Source organism: Hypomesus transpacificus, chromosome 26 (genome assembly GCF_021917145.1).
Source record: "Hypomesus transpacificus isolate Combined female chromosome 26, fHypTra1, whole genome shotgun sequence".
Taxonomy (NCBI): Eukaryota; Metazoa; Chordata; class Actinopteri; order Osmeriformes; family Osmeridae; genus Hypomesus; species Hypomesus transpacificus.
In genome coordinates this window covers 7,083,915-7,105,781 of record NC_061085.1, presented here as the reverse complement: position 1 = coordinate 7,105,781, position 21,867 = coordinate 7,083,915, and the positions used below count along the sequence as shown (strand labels likewise).

General features: G+C 49.3%; 1 protein-coding gene across 1 annotated transcript; it reads right to left on the bottom strand.

Moving 5' to 3' along the window:
- Positions 1-5,083: 5,083 nt before the first annotated feature.
- Positions 5,084-19,508, bottom strand: LOC124487418 (BMP/retinoic acid-inducible neural-specific protein 3-like). The gene is made up of 8 exons (XM_047049749.1): positions 19,300-19,508; positions 13,940-14,130; positions 12,798-12,994; positions 9,764-9,869; positions 9,416-9,652; positions 7,999-8,221; positions 6,726-7,068; positions 5,084-6,334 (listed from the first exon to the last, which is right to left on the bottom strand). The coding sequence occupies exons 1-8, from the start codon at positions 19,461-19,463 to the stop codon at positions 5,546-5,548; spliced, it is 2,250 nt and encodes a 749-aa protein (XP_046905705.1). The 5' UTR covers positions 19,464-19,508; the 3' UTR covers positions 5,084-5,545.
- Positions 19,509-21,867: the final 2,359 nt, after the last annotated feature.

The following is a 21,867-nucleotide window of genomic DNA, read 5'->3' as shown; positions in this document are numbered from 1 at the left end:
GTCTTGTACCATATTTATATATTTATACGTCTCCATGTACACAAACCGCATGTGTGATACGTAGCTTGATGAGCTTGACCAGATCACAGGTCAGCAGAGACTTGATAACTTCCGAAAAATAGGTCCTGAACTGAGTTTTCCATTCTGAGTTTTTGTCTTTAGAGGATGGACTGGTGGTACTCTGGGAGATCCTTGTTCTAGGACTGACCACTGATGTGGTCATAGCACTTTGTCCAATCACTCTCTCTGAACAGTGGAGCGTGCTCGGTGCAAAGGCGGGACTTGGTACACCTGAAACACAGCTGCACAGTGAAACTGATATTAATTGAAATGGATTCAGCAATCTGGGCCACACGGGTCATTAATTTCTAATCTCTTCTCAATCAATAAAAAACGGTTTCTCCTACTCTCCAAAGTGGCTTTTGGTAACTCTTGTTTATGAATAAAAATGATTACAATGATGACACATTTTTAATTAAAGTCGCAGATCGTGCGCCCATCGGTATCTCTGCAGTGCCATACTTTCATGGATAAATCATTTATGAACCCCTCGCTGTGAAATTTAACAGAGGTGGAAACGACATCACTCACATCCCCGGCAAGAGAAATGAAAGAGAAATTTAAAATCCAAGAGAACCAGATTCTCTCCTGTTCTGGTTCGAGACATGGATGAATTATGTCTGCGGTATCCACTATAGGTCTGGACTTTGTTCAAGTTTTGCAGTTGACGTCAGCACGAGCAGAAGATTCCAAAAGTGAGTGAGTGCGTGAGTGTGTGAATGAGTGGGCAAGTGAGTAAATTGTTTAATTTAGCACATGCAAATCAGTGGATTTTGGCACCCGCTCGCATGCTCATTCCAAACGCTGTGTTGTTGCCATCATCCGATCCTCAATAACAAGACGTGAACTCAGACGTTGCCTCCTTGACAGCAACAATACTTGACAATGCATCCTCTGATTGGCAGTTGATTAGGTTCTAAATTCAACCGTAATTACTCATGTTGATGGAACACAAATTGCTCTCTGATTGCCGTGGAGATGCCAAGCTTGCTACGAGAGAAGTTCTTCCATCAAGGCATTTACCAGCACAACAGAGACCACCAGCTATCACTCACAAACACTCGAGCCATTCATGAAAGGCCTTGAAAGTGCCTGTGTTATACGCATTTTTTATAATTTTTGTTCCAAGGCTTACTGGTCAAAAACCTTCTTTTGGTGGTTTCCTAGTTAAAAAATATAATCTGACCAGCCAAACTGACACATATTCGAAGCTAATATCACCAAAATATCCAAACACATGGTTTAGATTAAAAAAATTATATATAGCAACCTTTAAAACAAAACCAATCAATCTTTGCGTGTTCAGGGATCAAGCTGTCACCAAGATCTCCTCAGTCATTGCCAGACAGCCAGGGGTTGATGACGGGGCAGGAGTTTGTAATATGTGCCACAAATCCAAATAGTTCATAAATCACTTTGTCTCGATCTGGCCCTCCTGTGTTCTGATGAGTCCATGCCCTGGCAAAGGATCGTCTAATAAGTGAAGCATTGGAAGCCTGTTCTGCAGATCCCTAAAGCAATTCTTCGGTAATTGATGTTTTGCCTCGCGAGATGGGTCTCGGCAGACTTTGGCTGATTAGGTCGGCTTCGCTTGGGTCCGACCATTCCTGGATCACAAACATTCCCTTCTCTGTGTCGGATGAGGGTCTCAGATCAAATTATCCTATCAGGTCTGATGCTTTTGTCCTGAAGTCCACTCTTTTCCGGACTGTTCTCACACGGTGGGCTCCAGTGAATGAGGCAACGCGATGCTGTATTCTCAGGCCTGAAATGTGGGTAATTCATGACAGACCGAGACGTTGTATTATTGACTAGAACAGAGATGAAGAGCTGGTAGAATAAACACAGAGTCTCCTTGCAGATATGTTATGTCTAGTGAATGCGACGTTTAATGAATGTAAATTTATTTTTATGATCTGGGGATGCAAAGGCATGGAAAACTGGAGGCACATTCTCTCTAGCCCTCTCTCTTTCTCTTGCTTGTTTTTTTTTTCATGTGTTTGTCTCTTTCTCACTCGTCCCCTGTTTCTATCTCTCTGTCTCCCCTCTGTCTCTCTCTTTCTCTCTGTGCCCCCTCGCTCCCTCCCTCGCTCACTCTCTCCCTTCCTCAATCTTTTTCACCCCCTCTCTTTTTCTCTCTGTCTGTCAGTCTCCATATCCACATTCTTTTGTTCTGATCTGATCTACACAGTGTTCTGTGGGACTAGGATGCAAACCAAATGATCCGGAAACGCAGAGAATGACCTGACAGATTTACAAATAAGCACCAAAAAAACAATAATGTCCCCTGCAGAACGTTTTGAAATGAGCATCGAGTCAACGATGGAGCCCTCGTCCCTCAAGCGGGATGGGCACGACGCGCCCGTGTCCGAGGAACTTGCTCTGAGTCAGTGCAGTGGAAGAGGTGGAGAGTGTGATGAAAGAACGAGAGCTGTCAGCAGCCCAACTCATTCCCAGAACTGACCACACGCTGCTTCTGCACTCACACTGTTTCCATTACGGAAGGTCACCTTCCTCTGGATCCTACGGTGCCACAGACAAGCACAGGCCCCCAAAAATGCCAAATATTTCACAGAGAAGATCAACCAAACAACTTCTCTTCATGATGAATGAATCGTACTCTACGAATATCACTGGATATCTTTCCATATCTTTTTAATGACTTTCCCCTTCTCTGTCTTTATCAGTTGTACTTTCCCCAGGTGTGATCAAGCAGTTGCCCCACTGAGAATAGCGGGACTGTGTGATTACACTTGCTAATGAATAGTGCTCAGCTGACACCTGAGCTAATGCATTTCACAACGCCTCATCTTCAGGAATAAAAGTCCAAATTGATTTGTGCTTATACAGAACACATCAGACAGAAAGCAGCACATCAGTAATAAATTGGCGCTGCGGTGGACGGGGAGGGGGGGGGGGTGGGGTGGCGACGGGACAAAATGCCAGAGGGTTTTAGCATCGGAGCCACCTCCTCGCGTGGATATTGATCTAGTCTGCAGAACCTTCTGTTCTCCCAGGTAATAAAGCAGCGTATCGATCTATCGGCGGACGGCGGTTGCCTTTTGCCTTTTCTTCTTGTGTTCTCTGTTTCGGTCCACTGCTATGTCCCTGGGATGGATGAGACTGATCTGCCAGGAATTCGCTGGTCCCTTCCCTCACGTCCTCCCTCCTCATTCCTCGCCCCCTCATGCCCTCCTCCCCTTCTCATCCCTACTTCCTCATCCAATCCTCCCTCATCCCTTCCCTCCTCATTCCCTCCCTCGTCATCCCATGTAATAACTAAGTCATCTGAAGGATTATTTACTCATCCAGACCTCCTCCACAATCCCAAGACAACAGTCCCAGTGCCCTCTCCACTAAGGCACCTGTTTGGTTCCTTATCTTTGTTTAATATTTTGCGAATTCTCCTTCGGTCTTTGCGTCTACACTAAAATATAGTTAACTGCCAAATCCCATAAGTCAATCACTGTGTTGGGTTAAATGATTAAACAATAATTACAAGTCCAACGTGAACCCAACACAATCATCTCTTCTGGAACAGAACAGAAAAACAGGCAAGTCAAACCGTCGCTGCTGATTGGCAGCTAACAAAAGGTCAGGTTGTCTGTTATCGTAGCTGGCCTCTCTCCACCCACATAGAGTCTGTAGGGAGGGGAAAAAAAAGCTCTTTGATTAACAATAATTCAGTAATGAGTTTTGGAGATAGGGCTACCTTTCTCTCCAGGATGTGAGCCCCTGTAATTGCGGAATAAACTGAACGTCAAACCTCATAATTACGGGTGAGTACCTGGGGGTCCATTTTATTTAGCCTGATTGTTTCCCCAAGAATGGTTCCTGTTCTGTTCTCTCTTTTCTTTCAAATGACCAAATTGCCTTTGGTTTCTACAAGCCTTTAAAAGGGTTTCATTCATTTTTGGACTTTATGCGAGGTCACGCAGTATGGTGTCTCGGTGTCTATGGTGAAAAATGGCTGCAGGCACCTCAAACAGGGTGGGCGCGTTTTCACCGCTGACGTTTTTGACATTCACGCTGACATTCACGTCGACCACCGGAGCAGCCCGCTCTCCGGCCGGCTCCGGCCGATCTCGAGGACGCACAAAAGAACGGTGTCCGGCGCTCCTCTGCAGAGCCGCGTGCGGGGAGGGGGGGTTCGTCACTGGCGGTTATTGTTCCCTTCCTGAGTGACACCCACCTATTCAAAAAGGGCGTCCTGACCTTCAGCGAAGCGTCAAGCCCTCGCCTCCCATCGAGCCTCGCATCGCCCCGAATCGCCCCGCCCGGCCCTCCTTTGGAATTGAACTCGTGGCACGGCTTAGATTTGATCAAAGGAGCAGGCGAATGGAGGCAGTCCCTGCTGACCTTCACGAGCGCTTGAACTGGGCCCTCTCTCCGCCCTGTCAGGTTCCCAGGCCATCCAGCCGGGGACCGTGTTAGTAAACGAGATGTGACACCTTTCCCCTGACATCAGCATGGCGGGGGATGAGCCCGAGGGCAGGGGACGTTGATCCGGTGTCGCCTCGCCGTGGGCCGTAACGCGGGGGAAGTTTATCCTGTCTGTCAGGGTCAAAGAGACGCTGGTTCGGCCGGGAACCAGACGGCGGCGCAGACAGCTTCCGTTTGGTGTCTGGAGTTTCGACGTGGACAGCTTCAAGTACACCTATGGTATGGCTACGGCGTGTGCATGAGGGGGAGGTCAATAGTTGTTTGCGGTGTTGTTGTTGACACCGTTCACAAGTGTTTCTATGACAACGTAAACTAAAGTATGACATACACAGCCGGACACAGACCATCAGGAATCTGTGTCCACAAATCTAATGAAGGTTCATGCTTATTTCAACCTGATTATGCAATGGTTAATTGAATTCACTGTGCCGTTAAGGGATTTCAACTAATGCCTATTAGTGTTTAAACTCGGCAAGCTGAAATTGAGCTGTGGGAGAGGTTAACAAATGTCCTCACATTTCGTGTGTTATTACATGATATTTTAATAACAATTTATCTACAAAACTCACTGACACTGTATTCTGGTCATTATGGAAATAGTACTGTCACTGAAGCAAAAGAACATATAAAAATTACAAACAACCATATTTTACCATGTATCTTCAAAGTTCTCTTCATTTGTGTTTGGTGGATACTGTGTAAATGAGAAGGTCTGTGTTTGAACAAGATGGTCAAGTTAATACCAAGAGAATGACATGTTGGAAATTGTAGATGTGTTGTTAATGGTTGTCATTTGTTTGACAGTTTCTCCTGTGGCTATCGAGTCCTTGCCACTCAACAAGAAGCAAATAACCCGGAACGTTCTCCATCTGTTCCCCGCTCTCCCCCCACACAGTTAACTGCACTATTTGGTGGCACTGTATGCTAATCCAGTCAGTTGTTGTCATGACCGAAATCCACACTCAGGATGCTATCCAGGTGTCGCGGAGCCCTCCGCTTTCTCCCGGAAGCCCCCACTTCCTCAGAGTTCCTCAGACAGCTGTTAGCTACACAGTTTGGTGGTCTCGTAATCCAAAGAGTTGGGCAAGCGTGCCCCGAAGGCCTGGAGGGAGGCGTGGATACGGACCACCTCGCTGGCAGTTAATTTGAGCCTGTGCCGCAGGAGGCAGGAGAACAGGTCCAGCCTCTGAGGCCCTGGAGGGGACAGCCGGTTGACTCGGTCCCTGATCTCCAGCAGCTGCAGCAGGGCCGAGTCCTGGGAGCCCTGGGTGTACGGATAGTCTAGTTGCAGGATCAGGTCGCGGATGGCTTCCGGGTCAAAGTGCATGCTGTAGCCAAACACCTGGATGCTGTTGATCTTCATGTAGCCCAGGTTCCGCGAGGCGTCCACCATCTCCAGAGGCTCGTAGTAAACGGTGTCGTTCCCGGGCGCTGTGGCCCCGCCCTCCCCCTGCGTCTTGATCCGGCTCCTCAGGTAAATGTGGATGGTCTCGAAGAAGGTCTTCCACCTGTTCCCCAGGGTCAGCGTCCAGTTGAAGCACTCGAGAGGGAGGTCCAGCTTCGTGGCCTGCCAGTCCGGGAAGCTGTTCTCACTTACGGGGATGTACCAGCTCTCTGAATGGCTGCCCCCGAACGGGTTGATGTAGAGGGTGAGCACGGGCTCCAGGGTGCTGTTCTTGGTGAGGCACACCTGCATGGACACGCCCAGCAGCATGTGGACGTGGCTGGACTTGTACTTGTTGCTCTTGAGGGTTAGCAGCATCCTCTTCCGCCACGACGGGTCGAACCAGCTGTTGAGGCGCATGTCGTTGCTGATGAAGATGGCATGCACCTGCGGGAGGAAACATTTATATTTAGACATTTAGCAGACGCTTTTATCCAGAGCGACTTACGGTAAGTACAGGGACATTCTCCCCAAGGCAAGTAGGGTGAAGTGCCTTGCCCAAGGACACAACGTCATTTGGCACGGCCTGGAATTGAACCAACAACCTTTTGATTAATAGCCCGACTCCCTAACCGCTCAGCCATCTGACCCCACTAAGACACACACAGGCGGAGGTGAAGCCGTCGCCTTTTTGTGTCCGACCATCTTGCTGGCAAAAAACGATACACTTCTGATCTGATTTTTCAGATCAGTGGTTCCCAATCATTCAGTATCATAACAGAACTCAGTTGCAATGAAAAGAAAGGTGCAAAAGTGTCCGCCGAACCGCGTCGTTTACCTCCAGCCTGCGGTCGGCTCTCTGGAGAAGGTAGCGCAGCTCCAGGTCCTGAAGGTCCGTCTCGAAGCCCAGGTAGTTCTCCGTGGAGTCGGCCACCGTCGGCCTGCACAGCCCCTGCACCAGGGCGTAGCCTGGGTTGCAGCTCCCGCAGCGGGTGTGGTTGTCCGGGGCGCAGGCGGCGCAGCCGTGGCCCTCCCCGGTGGAGCAGGGCGGAGGGGCCTGGCAGGGGCTGTGCTCGTGGCTGCAGGAGCATCTGCGGAGCTCCTCAGAGAAGGAGCCCAGCTGGTTGTTCTCGGAGCAGTAGAGGAGAGACTGGAAGTGGTTCAGCCAGTAGGACTGGGGCCTGGGAGAGAGGCAGGCAAGCCAGCACACACACACACACACAAAGGGAAACTCAAACACATGTACAAGCACAAATGTTCGCATTTGTCTAATTTGACAGGAGTTTGACATAGACCACTCACATTCTTGTGTCGATTCGCTAGTCACCGATATGTTACATATCTTATTATATCTTACAGAACATTTGGTTGTCATGCAGTGTAAAGTTACAAATAAGAGATGACAGTGTTATCATAGAAATGGAGCAACGTGAAGCGTTAACATCTACCTAAATGTCGCATCTCAGCTCTTGTGCTTGAAACAACGTCTCTGAGATATCTAAACGGCCAATAAACAAGACATAAATGATCGTCGGAGGTGTACGCCACTTGCACAACGCCAGGAAAGACCAGAGAGCCCTGCTGCATCATTAGGTTTAATGGTGAAAGTTTGAGCGCCAACTGTACTTTTTTTTTCTTCACAAACTCTCGAAATCTTATCATTATTCGACTTAGAAAACCGAGTTGCATTCTCCCAGTGGATGATCCCTTCATAATTGTCAGCACAGTGGAGCTGGCCCCGGGAAGTGGAATCAATCACGTATCTCTCATCTGTCTGAAATGCAGGGAGCGGGGCGTAGCGGAGCCTTTCAAGTGCTGCGCTCCACTCCCAGGCAAACTGACAAACATTCCACTCTCTCGGCAGCCTATGGAGATTTATCTCTTTAAAAACGAAAAAAAAAAGATACAAGAATGTGACGCCAGCTTTTTTGTTGGGGGCACCAGCCAAAAAACGTAGCCAAACGCAGAGCAAACAAGCAGCCTTCCTCCCCCTCCCTCTCTGAGGTGGCGGGATTATCAGCTTCCTGGGTCGGTTAGGGTTAAAGTGTCATTTGACTCGTGTTGACAGGTGTGGGGGTGGGGCTGTGGTTGGCGTGGGCGGGGCGGCTCACCGTCCAATGGGGAGACGGACGCTGGGCTGCCTATGGCACCTCTTGCTGAGGCTGAAGAGCTTGAACACGACCCGCTGGGCTCTCCTGAAGAGCAGGCGCATGTTGTTCTCCAGCTGCTCGTAGCGCCACTGGAACACGCCGTCCAGGGACCACAGGTGCTGGATCGCCGTCGAGTTCAGGAAGAAGTTCTGGGGAAGCCTCGTCAGAAAGGTTTTGAACTCGTCTGTGGAAAACATGGTTAAAGGGTCGTTACAACAGAAGGCTTGTGTGAGACGAGTCAGATTGGCGATGACATGTGTAAACGATGATCAAGACAGTCTGTTCTGCCACAAACCGACGAGGGCCGGGTTTTCCAGATTCGTTAAGAAGCTCTAACGCTAAGAGCTTCTTAGGAACGTTCTAAGAGCGAACCCAAGGATGCTTTCAGAACCATTTAAACATTAGTAGTCTAATCCTAACCTATCACAAATGTCAGTAGCCACTACATTTCTGAAGCCTAAAGGACAACAGGGATAACGGGACCGCTTCGACACCACCGTCTCCACGGAGACGCTCCTCCCCCCTGGCATGTTTTGCTGCTGAGCGAGGCAGAAACTTGAGCGTCTTTGACATCGCTCGGTGAAGGGCGAGTTTACGACACGGGAGACATTCAGCAGTCCTGGCAGTCTGTCTCCCTCTGCTCTTAAAACATAAAGTTTTGAAAGTAATTGCACTTAGAGATGTTTTCGGCCAAATTTAAGAGGAAAAAAGGCATCCATTTGAGTTTCACCCCTGCATTAATAACCCCGGTGAGATGACCCACCACCGCAGCAATACACAAACATCGTGCTAAGTGCTCTCATTCATAAGGTCCTACTCTGGTGATAGCAAAATGCTGGACTGGCAATAAATGAGGTTTACAGCTGATTAATCTCCTTCACACATATTGTAAACTCCCCAATTTTTTTCCCCCCAACCCTACCACGCAGTTGATTTGTGGAGCGCAGATTGCATGCCAAGTTTCACAATTCGGACGGTTCAGCCCCATAAAGTGCAGCGTCTGGAGCCGTTCATCCTCCACGTGTCTCTCTCCCTGCGCCGCTCACACGCGGGACGACACCCTTCCCCCTCATCCCTTACCAAACCCACCCGTCATCCCTTCCTTCTCAAAGCTCAAGATGGGCCTCCGTGTCGAAACCCCGGCGGTTTTTCAGAAAAGAGCGTCATTTCTAACGGGCGCCGAGCGGCGCGTCACAGACAATGGCCGGGTTCCCCAGATTCGTTAAGAAGCTCTTAACGCTCAGAGCTTCTTAAGAGCGTTTCTAAGAATGCTCTTGAACGCTCTTAGAACGCTCCTAAGAAGCTCTTAGTGTTAAGAGCTTCGTAAAGAATCTGGGATACCCTGCCAAGGTCCTTCCTCTTGTTATCATCCCCTCACCTGAATCCTCAAACTCTCTGTAGAGCGTCCCCCAGGTCTCCCTGACGCGCCTCAGGCTCTCCTCCATGGCCTGGATGTCGGTGTAAGGGCAGTTGCATTCTGGGAACTTCGGGTCGCACCTGCACCAGCAGTCGTTGTCTTTGCAGACGAAGGCGCCCTCGCCGTTGCAGGCAATGTAGCTGAGCGCCGCTCGGACGAAGCCGTCCCGCAGGTAGTCGGGTAGAATCACCTGCAAGCCTGTTGAAACCAAACGGCCCCTTTTTTTAGGACGTCGTCAAATTGTGCCGTTTGGCTCTGGGAGTCTGATATGCAAATGCTGTGAGGCGTGAAGATAAAAACGACACAAACCTTGAAGATGAACCTTGTTCTCTGGACTCTGAACCAATACAGAACTCACAGAGTCAAGGTTGTCATAGTTACTGCAGCCAAGAGGGCCTGTCCGGGTCTCTGTTACCTGGGCAACAACAAACAGGACACATTTTTCAAGAATTCATTTTAAACATCAACATAGCCAGTGAGAGGGTTATATAAGTGTATTCCATGCGGCATACATTTAGGTTCCAACAGTTTGCATGCATTGGTATTCCTCTAAATGGTTGTGCGTGTGTATTTCTTTCAAATGATGTGTTGTTTTTTCAACACCTCCTCTCACTGCCTGAGGCGATGCCATTGTGGCAGACGATTCCCCAAAGCACCCCGAAGATCTCAACAAGAGTGAGAAAAACAGTTGTCCTGGAAAGGCTGAGATTTGGATGAATGGGGGGGAAAAAACAAATGTGTTCCCTGGTGAGCCGTATTAATCCTCAGCCAGCTTCCTACTCTCTGTGACTCACCGCCGAGGCCCGCGGTAGATGAAAGCGTTGAGTGATCGTCACCAGAGTGAGAATGCGCCTGCTTAGTCTCGCGGCGCGGGGCACGGGAAAAGCGTCCTTTGCTCTCCAAAGCGCCGCGTCTACAGGCAGATCGCTCTCGTGAGGAACAACACTTAACATCTCGGGCGCATCGAGGAAAGGTTGATTGGTTTTTACACGCCCACACTCCCCGAATGGGACTGCCAATGGCACTGCTAGAGTTGGCCAACATCTCCGCAGTGATGTTTATCTCCCGTCTTCAGACTGAGGGATCCGAACTGACCTTAGCCACGGCCGTCTTTGACGGAACCTCTCCTCATTGGCAAAGAGAAGAACTGATTAGGATCCATCTAGCGTTGCCAGTACAGTCAGCGACAGAAGAAGAGAGAAAGACACCAATTGATTCCCATATTTCTTCCTTTGCTAGAGTGGGCCACCGTCGTTAGCCCAGAGAAGCACCCGTGACCGGCCCGTCACAAAGCAGTTGGTGGGTGGTAACTGATGGATGAGGCGAATCGATGGTCGTCAATGCCATCAGCAGCACAATCAAGAAGAGCCCAGAGGAGCCAGAACGCCAACACCGCAAAAGAGAAATATCGTCGAGCGGTTCCATCAAACCCTGAAAACAGCAGCCTGAGGGGAGGGTCTGGAGGAGGGTGACTGGGGGGAGGGTCTGTAGGAGGGTCGGGGGTGACTGGGGAGGGTCTGGTGGGGTGGGGGGGTGGTGACTGAAGGTGGGGGAAGGACTAGACAAGGTGCGATCAGGAGACATCTGAGCGCGATGTCTCGATATAATATCTTCAGCTCTTTTCTGTGAATCCCACACTTCCTTGGTGAGGGATTCCAACAGTAGCAAATCAGCAACCGCCAACTTTTCGGGACCCTCGAATATTGAATCTGTACCGACCGTTATTTGATCATCCACAGGATATTCCATATGGCAGAACATGACTGATGAGCTGGGCATTCAATTTCCTTCACTGAAAGCAGCTGCCATTCGGTGCAGATACATTCTGTCATACTACAGAATGCCTAACGGCACATTATTAGCCACCTGTATCCCAGCAGAACGGCTGTTGGGTGAGGGAGAGGCTTCTGGAAAGGACTTCGACTCAGTTTTCTTTTTTTCTGTCTTTGTGGCCTTTAGGGCTTGAGGGAGCGAAACCAACATCCACGGTGTTGGGAAGAACAAGCCGTTCCTGTCCGTGGCAGATTAGTGGTAGTGAAACAAGAAATGAGGAACAGACAAGGCTGTTTAAGGTGGCCACGAAGCTAGCCTTTAACGAGACAATCCACAAACGCCGGCTCCCCAGCCGGAGACGGGAGGCGCAGGGCGTCAACAGAGAAAACGTTTCGTGGCGGCCCCGTAACGATCTTTAAAGCCTTTCCTCAGAGACGTAAATACGAAGCCGACACATTGTTGCGATAGTCCCCGCCGCTTTTAAAGTTGGTCTCATTCTTCTTCATCCTTCCCGGAGACACCGCGGCAACAGTTGCTCAGGTCAGGTGGGGATATCGGCATCAATTTATTCCGGAAAATTGTCAAATCATAACAAAAATGATCCCTGCCGCTTTAGAACAGCTTGAGTCGTTACTCATTATACCAACATGCCGCTCTGAACAGAGGACACACGCCGCACCGTGACTCCTTAAAGGGCCACCAGATTTCCACAACCACTACCCAGCACAACACAACTCTAACAGGCTTTTCCTCTGAAATGAGCTCCGAAATTTCCCTTTCACACACCAGCAGCAGGGGATCTTAAGTTCTCCCCCCCCCCCCCCCCCCCCCATCACGCCTCGATTTTACAGAACCCGCTCCGTTTCCCTCCCCGTACAGCCAAGCGCTTAGCGGTGCCTGTCCGGCCGCGCGGGGGTCCGCGCCCTGCAGGAAGTGATGCGTGAGCGGTGGAGTGTGACGGGGCTGCGATTCACTTCCCTCCGGCGAGGGGTTCTCCACCTCCCCGACGCGGCGCTTTCTCCTGTCAGTCACGCCAGCGCGCCCGAAAGGCAGGCTCCCCGCCTCCACGCGGGGAGGAGGCGCCGCCACTTCGTAGGCAGGGGAAGCAGCAAAGCACGTCTGACCGCCACCACAGCGGTGAAACCGCACCGACCTTCGAGCCTTGTCGCAGGAGGGGGGGGGGGAGGGGGATTTCAGACTTGCGATGTGCTCTGTGAAGTTGACACACACTGTCCTCTGTAACTGTGCCCTCGTATCATTATCCACGCTGGAAGTCAAACCCATCTGCAGACTTCCTTTTCCCCTCCTATCCGGTAGTGCCAGCCTACTACCGAGCAACCGTACACAGTGATTCAGCGTTTTCAGCTTTCGATGTTGGTCTGTGCGCTCAGTCCTCCGTCTGTCCGGCGGGGGGCCCATCAGACTCCCCTGCCTGTCTCTCTGTGCGTTTGTGTGCTAGTGTGTGTATGCCTGCGTGTGTGTTTGTGTGTGTGTGTGTGTGTGTGTGTGTACATCCACCATGCTTGCCTATTGCATCCGACAGTCCATAGATGAGGGGCGTGCAGTTTACCTTGATGGCGGTGGAGGCTATCTGGATGTGATGCAGCTTGCGTAGGGTGCTCTCCCTGTCGATGAAGTAGGAAGCAGCCAGCTGGTGGAGGGCCTCCAGACTCACTGTGGAAGAGTTCCCAGAGCCGGAGAAATCGCTCACGTCCGCCTTCTTGCTCAATTTACGCTTGTCCACGAATATCGTTAAGGCCTCTTCTCCTGCAAACACAATGAGGGTAGACGTTTGTCACATCGCGGCGCCGTTTGGACACGGTGCACATTGTTCGTCTCACAAAGTAACAGAGATGCATCGATAAATATATAGCGCTTCATTAGCGGAATCAATTGTCTGACGCAAAGATTTATATGGGTGCTTGGAAACTTTTGTTTTAGCACGAGTAGTGGCTTTGAGAAAAAAGCCAGGCTTTTCTTTCTCTACACGAGAAGGCTCTCTCTATTTTTGGTGTTTCATGAAGTCCATATGTTTGCGAGCCCGGAAAGGCGGTCCGTTCACAACCCACACAACCCATGTCTGGCTCAGCCCCAGTCCCACATCCTCATTTTCATCTTTTCATACCACTCTGAATTGGTTGTGTGTCAGAAATTGGAGTTGCAATGTTTGTATAATATCTTTCTTTCTTTTTTTTCTTTTTTTTTTTCGCATCACACAGACTCAATCATAACCAAGACCTTTCCAGGGTCCAGGCAACAGGGGCCTCGGTAATCGACAAGTGTTGCTCTCTAAAAGGAAAGCCATTCTGTCCGCGTTCGAGACATGCACAGGGATTCGGAACTGAAATGAGATCCTCTCCCGTAAAGAGCACCAACTGCCCTCCCTCCCTCCCTCACCCCCCTCCCTCACCCCCCTCCCTCACCCCCTTCCCTCAAGCCCCATCCCTCACCCCCCTCCGAGCTTGTCTCTCGAACATCCAGCTATCAACTGAACCCCAGTCCACGTGGTCTGTGGCACTGCAGATTTACGAAAATAACTTTTGAAATGTTCTATGTTCCTATCAAATAATCGTGCCGCAGCGTTTTGAATCAGCGCTCTGCTGGTGAAGCTGGCTCATCGCACATCTTCTCCCCAGACCTCAGACGGGTTGCTGCCCTACCCGTTCTACCTCCTGCTCCTGTCCACAGGGTTACAAAGACAGGTCAGCTTACCTCCTAGCGTGGCCGACAACAGGAAGTGGGTTCCGTACTTCCTGATCAGGTTGTCGGTGATCATCTGGGTGGTGGGCCGACGGCCGAGGAGACGGATGTTGCGGACAAACTCCGGAGTCAGAGGCAAAGGCGACTCCAGGAAGTCTCTCCTCTCCACGGCCAAGTTGTTCACCTTCCACCTCCCAAACTCCCTGGAACACATGCAGACCACAGGGGTGACAGGTAAACAAGACCATCGTTAATGATCTGTTTTCATATGAAAGTGCGTCTGGCAGGGACGAGGAGAGGTGAGTCTTCAGGGGCAGCTGCCACATCGCATATCCACATCATTAGCTTAAAGTTCTGACACACAGAGAGAGAGAGAAAGAGAGAGAGAAAGAGAGAGAGAGAGAGAGAGAGAGAGAGAGAGCGACAGCTAAAGAGATGGAGAAAGAGAAAGAGCGGAGAGATGGGGGAAAAAGAGAAGGATAACTAAGGAGAGAGAGAATGACAGAAAACGAGTGGAATGATAGGGAGACAGAGAGAGGTATAGGAGAGAGGGGGAGAGAGAGGTATAGTTAAAGAAAGAGAGAGGTATAGTTAAAGAAAGAGAGAGGAATAAAAGAGAGTGGAGTGATGGTGAGCAAAAGTAGCCTAGAGGAGGCTAAGATCCTAAGCAGGTATCGTTCGGAGGAGGAATGTGGCTGGGGAGGAAACAGTCCTCAAAGCCTCCAGGTGTCAGGTGCACTCCTTAATAGTCACATCATGATTCTTCACATCCTGTCAAAAATAGCCCCTGGAGAAGTGAAGAAAAGACCGATAGAAATGGCCCAATCCCTGAAATGCACCTATTAGCAAAGGAAAAAGTATGAGAAATGTGTTCGGAAAATGCTAACTTGCGTGGGAAAGTTATGAACGCTCAACAGCTAAACAAAACATTTCAATAATCCTCAGTGAATCTGACTTTGTTTTGTTTCCATTTGCTATTATGTGAAGCCAGATGTTGCAAACTTGAGTGTGAGACCATCACTGTTAGTGTTAATTTGTTGTTCTTTAATAATTACAGTACCAAAGAGCTTGTTCTTTTTAATTGCCTCTGACAGATTGAGATGATATTTCAGTGAATCAGGTCAAACGGAGCATGCTTTTGCCTGCCACTGTTGGCTTCCGGCTACTGTACTACACAGCTATAAATTGGCAATTTGCGCGGCCTTGTAAAATGTAACAAGTACAAGCTCCACTGCCAGCTTTCCTCCTAGTTTCGTTCTTGTCTTTCATTTTTCTCTCTGACTTGAGTGTACGTCTCGACTGAAGCAAATGTACATAGGCACTCACACATTCGACTACGTACATATATTATTCACAACCTCACATCACACAACAACGTGGAGCTGCAATTGCACTTACAGCGCTATTAAGCACTTTGGATAAAAGCTTCAACGAACTGGCATTTATGGTATTGTATAATGTTGCTCATGAAGGAAATATTATGCACACTGAACTGTTCAATCCCCGTTCTAAATGACGCATCGTACTGGAAGGTAAAAGCTTGACTGTTCTAATCAGAGAAGGCCGGGCAACCTTGGCTGTTCATGATGGATGGAGAGAGAGGGGTCTTTTGAAAGGGTATATATCACATTAAACCAGGAGTAATGACGGAACCGTTCCCGCCCCCCCGCCCCGACATGTTTGATTGATTCATCCGAGGTGAGCCCCTAAATTCACTTCGCCTCTGACGGAGCTTTTGAGCATTAGGAAGATGCTTGAAACGCACTCCTTGTCAGAGTTCTCATCAGAATAGAGTCGTTCGCTTCTGACAGGCGCTGCGTAAATAAATAAAGCTCAAGTCAAAACCATTTGCGCATTCTTGTGGTACGGGCTGGCGAAATTCCTGTACTGTGTGAACACGGCCTGCTCACTGTTTTGCTGTGTCAACGGCCCACACGCCTACTTTTGACAGTGTGCTTTTAAGATGTGGATCGTGACTTATTCTTTGGACAAATATGTCTAGTGTAGACATTCTCTTCAGCTCATTACGCACCGCACAACTAACTGCCCTCCACAGTTGGGCTTCTACAGAGCTCCACTTTGCTTTCCTGTGGCGTGAGGGCTCACTAGTTGAAAGACACAGCACGTTGAAAGTAAGCGCGCAGGGGAGCAGAAACGGGTGCAGAAAGTGAATCCTGAAATCCCCTATGTCGTTGGGTTCTCCAGTTATCGTTGACTATGATAAGCTAGCCCTGTCTTATCTTAAACCCCCCGATAGGCCAAATGGTTCATCCTACAGGGAACGAAGGAAATGAAATGGATTTCACCATGATGCTAAAACCGGGGGGGAGGGGTCTAAAGACGGAGTAGTCATTATCAATGTCTAAGCCATCTTGGCAAACTTTGTAAAAAAAAAATATCTATCTAAAAGGTGACATGGCAAATTTGTTTTCCTACTGACATCATCAAGTTATTTCACAGAGCTGAAACTGAAGGATCTGAAGACTGGCTTGGAACTGGAGTAGTCATTATTGATTTCTAGCCCATCTTATTACGTTTACTGAAGGTGGCAAACTTAGTAAAAAACCTTCTAAAAGGTGACATGGCAAATTTGTTCTCCTACTGACATCATCAGGTTATTTCACAGAGCTGAAACTGAACGGAGAATAAACATAGTGGGATGGGTCTCACATCTTCTACAGGATTTCAACCTGAACTGACGTGCCTCCCGTCAGCTATCAGGGAATTGTCAGCTACATCTTTCATAAACCAATATGTAGGTGATGTGTTTGATTCAAAAAAAGTATCTCATAAGCAGATATCAGATATAATCTTGACAAGCATCACATCCAGGCACTGCACGCCACAAGCAGTGTGGCTAAAACACGGTAGACACACGACATACATATGTTCATGCGTGTCGGCACTGTAGTGCATGGCAACGCTCCCATGGCAACGGCTTTTATCGACAGGTGGCCGAACGGTACCCCCTCCTCCTCTTTGTGTTCGCTGGAGAAGTCATACAGTTCTCTTGCCAAAGCACTCTCTGCTGTGATGAACCACAGAAGAAGAAAAAAAACGAAGACTATTTCCTAGGACTCATTAAAAAACTTTCAAATTCAATCAGTAACACTGGTGGAAATGTGAAAGAATGATGAGATGGTGAGATTTCGTTATCCCAAAGTTGTTGTCCTAACACACCACTGTGACTAGAAGCACCACTTTTAGTAATTCATCTTCTCTCTGTCATTGAGGATTATTAGAATTTAGCAGAAGTTCAAACTGCAGAGGAGGAGATGCAGGTTTTGAAAAGAATACTGTCACTTTGAATCTGCTCAGGTGTGTTTTTTCCAGAAATTATTAAATATTGGCCAGGGAATAGATTGTCAGGAAAGTAAAGTAATTGGAAGCAAATAAACCGAGGTAGATAGGAGTGTTTGGCTATACTGCTATCACTGTGAATTAACAATGGACATATTGACATTTTTCATATTACCTGGGACACATCCAGCAGAGCAATTACCATCTCATCTGTTTAAACCCACAAATGTCCACAGCATCATAGGTGAAAGCTTAGCTAAAAAGCAAAACATCAGATTTAATCCCACTTCCCAGAAAGCCTGTTAGGACTACAGCCCATCATTGATATGTGGAAGGCCAGGAACCATCCTTGACGTATGGAAATCTCTGAGGGAAGATTAAGAGAGGAGAACAGACTGAAAACATCAGTAACAATGTTCTACAACTCGGTGCTAAGGGGCCACTGGGGGAGGGCGGGGGGGGGGGGGGGCGGGCGTGACCTCACCCGTGTTTCCGTGTGAACACCTGCTCTGTCCCTGTGGTTCTAAACAGGCCCCGCTCTGCATTCTGAACAGATACATCCTGCTCTAATTGGAGGCGGGCAATCTCGATCCAGGTCAAACGTATAGCGGTTTCTAACAGCCGTGAGATGGTCAACCAGGCGAGGAAAGCCATCACAGGTAGGTCGTTACCCGCGACACCTGACATTGTCATGGTCCTGACTCGAATACAGAGACGAAGCAGAACAAAAAACATCAAATAATGATCTTTCAACTACCCAGCATGATGGGACTTCTAAATGGAAATGCTACAGCAATGCCTTAATGGTTATACACACATTAGCAGCTGCTGTCAAAACAAATGTGGTCTCGTATAATAACCTACAATGCTGGTCTGGGATTCGATACAGCAAAGCACACATCTGACGGTAGAGATGATCAGCCTATCCAAAACAGAGAGGGGTTTCCTAATATTACGGCTGGCTGTAACCTCGGAGGCCTCAAACTCAACCTTGTAGCAGACAGTACCCTCTCAGGGGAGTCGGTGATAATGCAGAGTAATAAGTATTAAGAGCTCACTAATCACTCGGCCCCCGCGATAAGACTATTAATCTTACCACCCGCGTGGCCGAGCTGGGATGGGCCAGGTTTAAGCGGAGGAGAAAATATGAAAAAGCCTTGACGCGCGCACCAAGCCGCCTGAGCCGTAAAGCACCCCAGCGCCGATCCATAGATGTCAGATCGCCGTCTGCTATTTCCTCTCGCCTGCTCAATATCCTGCCAAGCGATGATGGGTTTGATTTATGACGCAATTTACACCCTTCATTCCATCGCAAACCAATTCCTGTAAATGTGTTAACATCATGAGAAATCTCTCTTTCTTTTTTTTGGGGGCACCAATCAACATAATCTACTTACCAGAGCATTTGGGAAGCCTAATAAATGTTAGCAAGATAACATCCTGATGCAAAATGGCGCGAATGGCACTTCAGCAGCGAATGAGGGGATACCATTTTTTATAAGTATCCTTTCCCAGCACCTCGGCCAGGGGAGTGTGAAGTGCTGAATGCATGTTACTGTTCATGCTCACCACAGCTATCAATCCCAACCAGTAAGTCATGTGGCTGTTTTATGTGATGAGAGCACCTGTGCTGATTGACTGCCCTACATCTTTTGTTCTGTTACATTTCACCGGGATCCGTGTCGTTTTATGAACCTTGGTCTCGTATGTCAAATCTGCGACACGCATTAGAGAGCAGCTCTGATGGCCTTTTCCGAAACTAGCAGGCAACACTTCCTCAAAGCGCCAGAAAGGATCAAATAATTAGGAAAACGAACTATCAAAGCCGATCCTCCTCTTATCTTGCAGGGCCATAGTTGTATGGATCACTCAGGGGAATTGAACGACAGAGAACACGACATCACCGCACACTCGCCAGAAACAACCCTCAGGGCCGTCCGGCAAAACTACCACTGTCACAGCCGACTGTCTTTGAGCCTTGCCTTGATCATTATCATAATCCCTTATAGTTTCCTCCGTCCGCCTGACGAGGTTCAGAGCATCTCGCCTCCTTCCCTTCGAGACAGACTTACCTGTAGATCTTGTATCGGGTGGAGAAGCCCTGGCGGTTCCTCTCCACAAAGTCGGTGTACTCCTGGGAGTGGTGGAAGGGGCCTTTGTCCGACAAGAGCCAGTCCAGGGGCCCGGCCGGCTGCTTGTTGGGGAGGCTGTCCACGGCTGCGGCCAGGAGCCACATCCAGGCCCAGCAGTGCAGGCGGGGGCTGGGGAGCCCCCATGGAGCCATCAGAGGAGGGGGCGTGGAGGCGAGGGGGGAGGAGAGGGGAGCGAGGGAGGTGGAAGAGGAGGAGGAGGAGGAGAAGGAGAAGGAGGGGGGGAAGGGGAGGAGGAGGAGGAGGAGAAGGAGGAGAAGGAGGGGGAGGAGGAGGAGGAGGAGGAGGAGAAGGAGGGGGAGGAAGGGGGGGAGGAGGAGGAGGAGAAGGAGGAGAAGGAGGAGAAGGAGGAGAAGGAGGGGGAGGAGGAGAAGGTGATCAGCAGCCACAGTCACACATCAGTTCTCTCCTCCACTGGGAACACCTGGGGAGCTGCATACCCTCACGTTCCCCTGAGCACCTGTGGGAGAGAGGACACACACACAGCCACAAACACACACATGCAGACACACACACACAGACACACACACACACACACGCAGACAGGCAGGCAACACATGGACATTGAGTCAGACAAGCCGAGACTGTACGGATCCAAAGGTATTTGGTGGCGCCGTGACTCACACAGGCGGGGGGAGCTGTAAAGCGAAACAAGTGTCTCTGCTGTTCATTCCTGAGGTGTACACGTTGGGTGCTATTCGCAGTGTGATATTTGACTCGTATGCATCTGTGCCTCGACAGGCTTCATCCGTGATGGATGATGAGGTGGCGTTCGGGAAAGACGAAATGCCAACCTTCGAAAGCCAATTGGTATTAAAAAACAAATCTCTCTTTTGCCTTCAATGAGAGAAGGAGAAGCGTGACACTGCCATAGCACATCACCAGTCTTGTTGTCAGAGAACCTGCTGGTGTAGCCCTTGTCCAGGGCTTCAACTATTCTTCAGTTACCTCCTAAGGGTTGTCAATCATCCCAAGCAGCTGTGACCGAGCCAGATGCTTTGATGAAAGAAAAAAAAAGAAGTCCCATTACACTATTCTGATGACAATCTATCAAGTGAAGTCAGCCATGTGACCACATGCATGGGAGGGTTTCAAAAATCCTTCTTTTTTCTTCTTCTCGCAAACAGTGCCAGTGCAGACTAGGACTGTGTGTGTGGGTGTGTGGGTGTGTAGGCGTGTGTGTGTGTGTCGGCAGCCCCTGGTGTGTGTGTTGGGGTGGGTGTGTTGAAAGGGAGCAGAAGGTTTAAGAATTCCAGAGACAGAGAGAAAGAGATATAACGAGACAAAAAGAGAGATGGAGCGAGAGGGAGAGAGAAAGCAAGATGGAGGTTAATTACCGATATTTGACCTCACAGGAAGATGTGGACTCGGTCGTTTTTATGAGCTGAGATGAGTCACATTGGCATTCACTCCAAAATTGATTTCAGTCTATGTTTCCGGGCATCACTCCGCTGTCTCGCCCTGTCTGACCCGGTGTGTGTTTGTGTGCCTGTGTGGGGGTGTGTATGTGCGTGTGTGAGAACGTCATAGAACACTGGGTGTAATTCACAGATAAGTGGATCCAAACACAGACCCCCCCCCCCCCATCTCAATCTACAATGCTTTTTCGCTGTGATTACACCGGCTGTAAAAGCTCGGGTGTTTTGCTGCATTACATCCAATTCGTCAGTGCAGACAGTAGTGCGTGCCCATGCATATTGATTAGGGGGAGTTAGGGTGAGGGGGGGCGGGGGGGGGGGTGTATGGGGGGGGTCTGTGGTGTTACTCAGCAGGAAGACACCATCCGGGCAGAGTGAGATTCTCAATGCAGGGATAAGGGGTTGGGGGGGTACATTTACATGTAGTCATTTAGCAGTATGACTAAATGTAGCAGGGGTAGTTGTGGGGGTGGGGGGATGGGGATGTTGGTGGGGGGGTGTAAGGGGGGGCTGTGATGCCAAAGGAGCGCGTGTGCGTTTCTCCACGATACCTCTTTAAACATCAACTTTTGCCTGTTTGTTTGTTAAACGGAGAGAGGGTGTTTTAGTCTGTCTCCCTGCTCTGATTTGAAGGGGTCGGAGGCATGTTTGTATAATGCATGATGCCACAGAGGCCCCCCTCATCTCCACGCTCCTATCAGAGGCTTTGGTGTACAGTGCGTTCTTGTTTGGCAGCCATTGTGAAAAAGTGACCTTGCACAAAGGGAGACTGTCCGCCCTGTTAATATCAGTGCAGGCTAGAGGGGTCATGTTTAAAGACTGTTTAATCCCATCATCCCACAGGCAAGACGCCAAGAGCTGATACTGGAAGAGAAGCTTGCTCTGCTCTTTCTCGTTCTCTGTGGTGCTCCCCTTTCTGTCTCTTCCCCTCCCTCCCTCCCTTTCACTCCCTCCCTCCCTTTCACTCTCTCCCTCTCTCTCTCTTTCTCTCTCTCTCTCCCTCTCTCTCTCTCTCTCTCTCTTTCTCTCTGTCTCTCTCTGTCTCTCTCTGTCTCTTTTTCTCTCTGTCTCT

What these genes read in the sequence shown, in the direction of transcription:
- LOC124487418 (XM_047049749.1), bottom strand. Translation starts at nt 19,463, where the DNA reads ATGTGGCTCCTGGCCGCAGCCGTGGACAGCCTCCCCAACAAGCAGCCG. An exon ending in GAACAAGGTTCATCTTCAAG is followed by an intron (nt 9,653 to 9,763) that starts GTTTGTGTCGTT and finishes TGGTTTCAACAG; the next exon opens with GCTTGCAGGTGATTCTACCC. An exon ending in GAGCCGACCGCAGGCTGGAG is followed by an intron (nt 6,335 to 6,725) that starts GTAAACGACGCG and finishes TTCCTCCCGCAG; the next exon opens with GTGCATGCCATCTTCATCAG.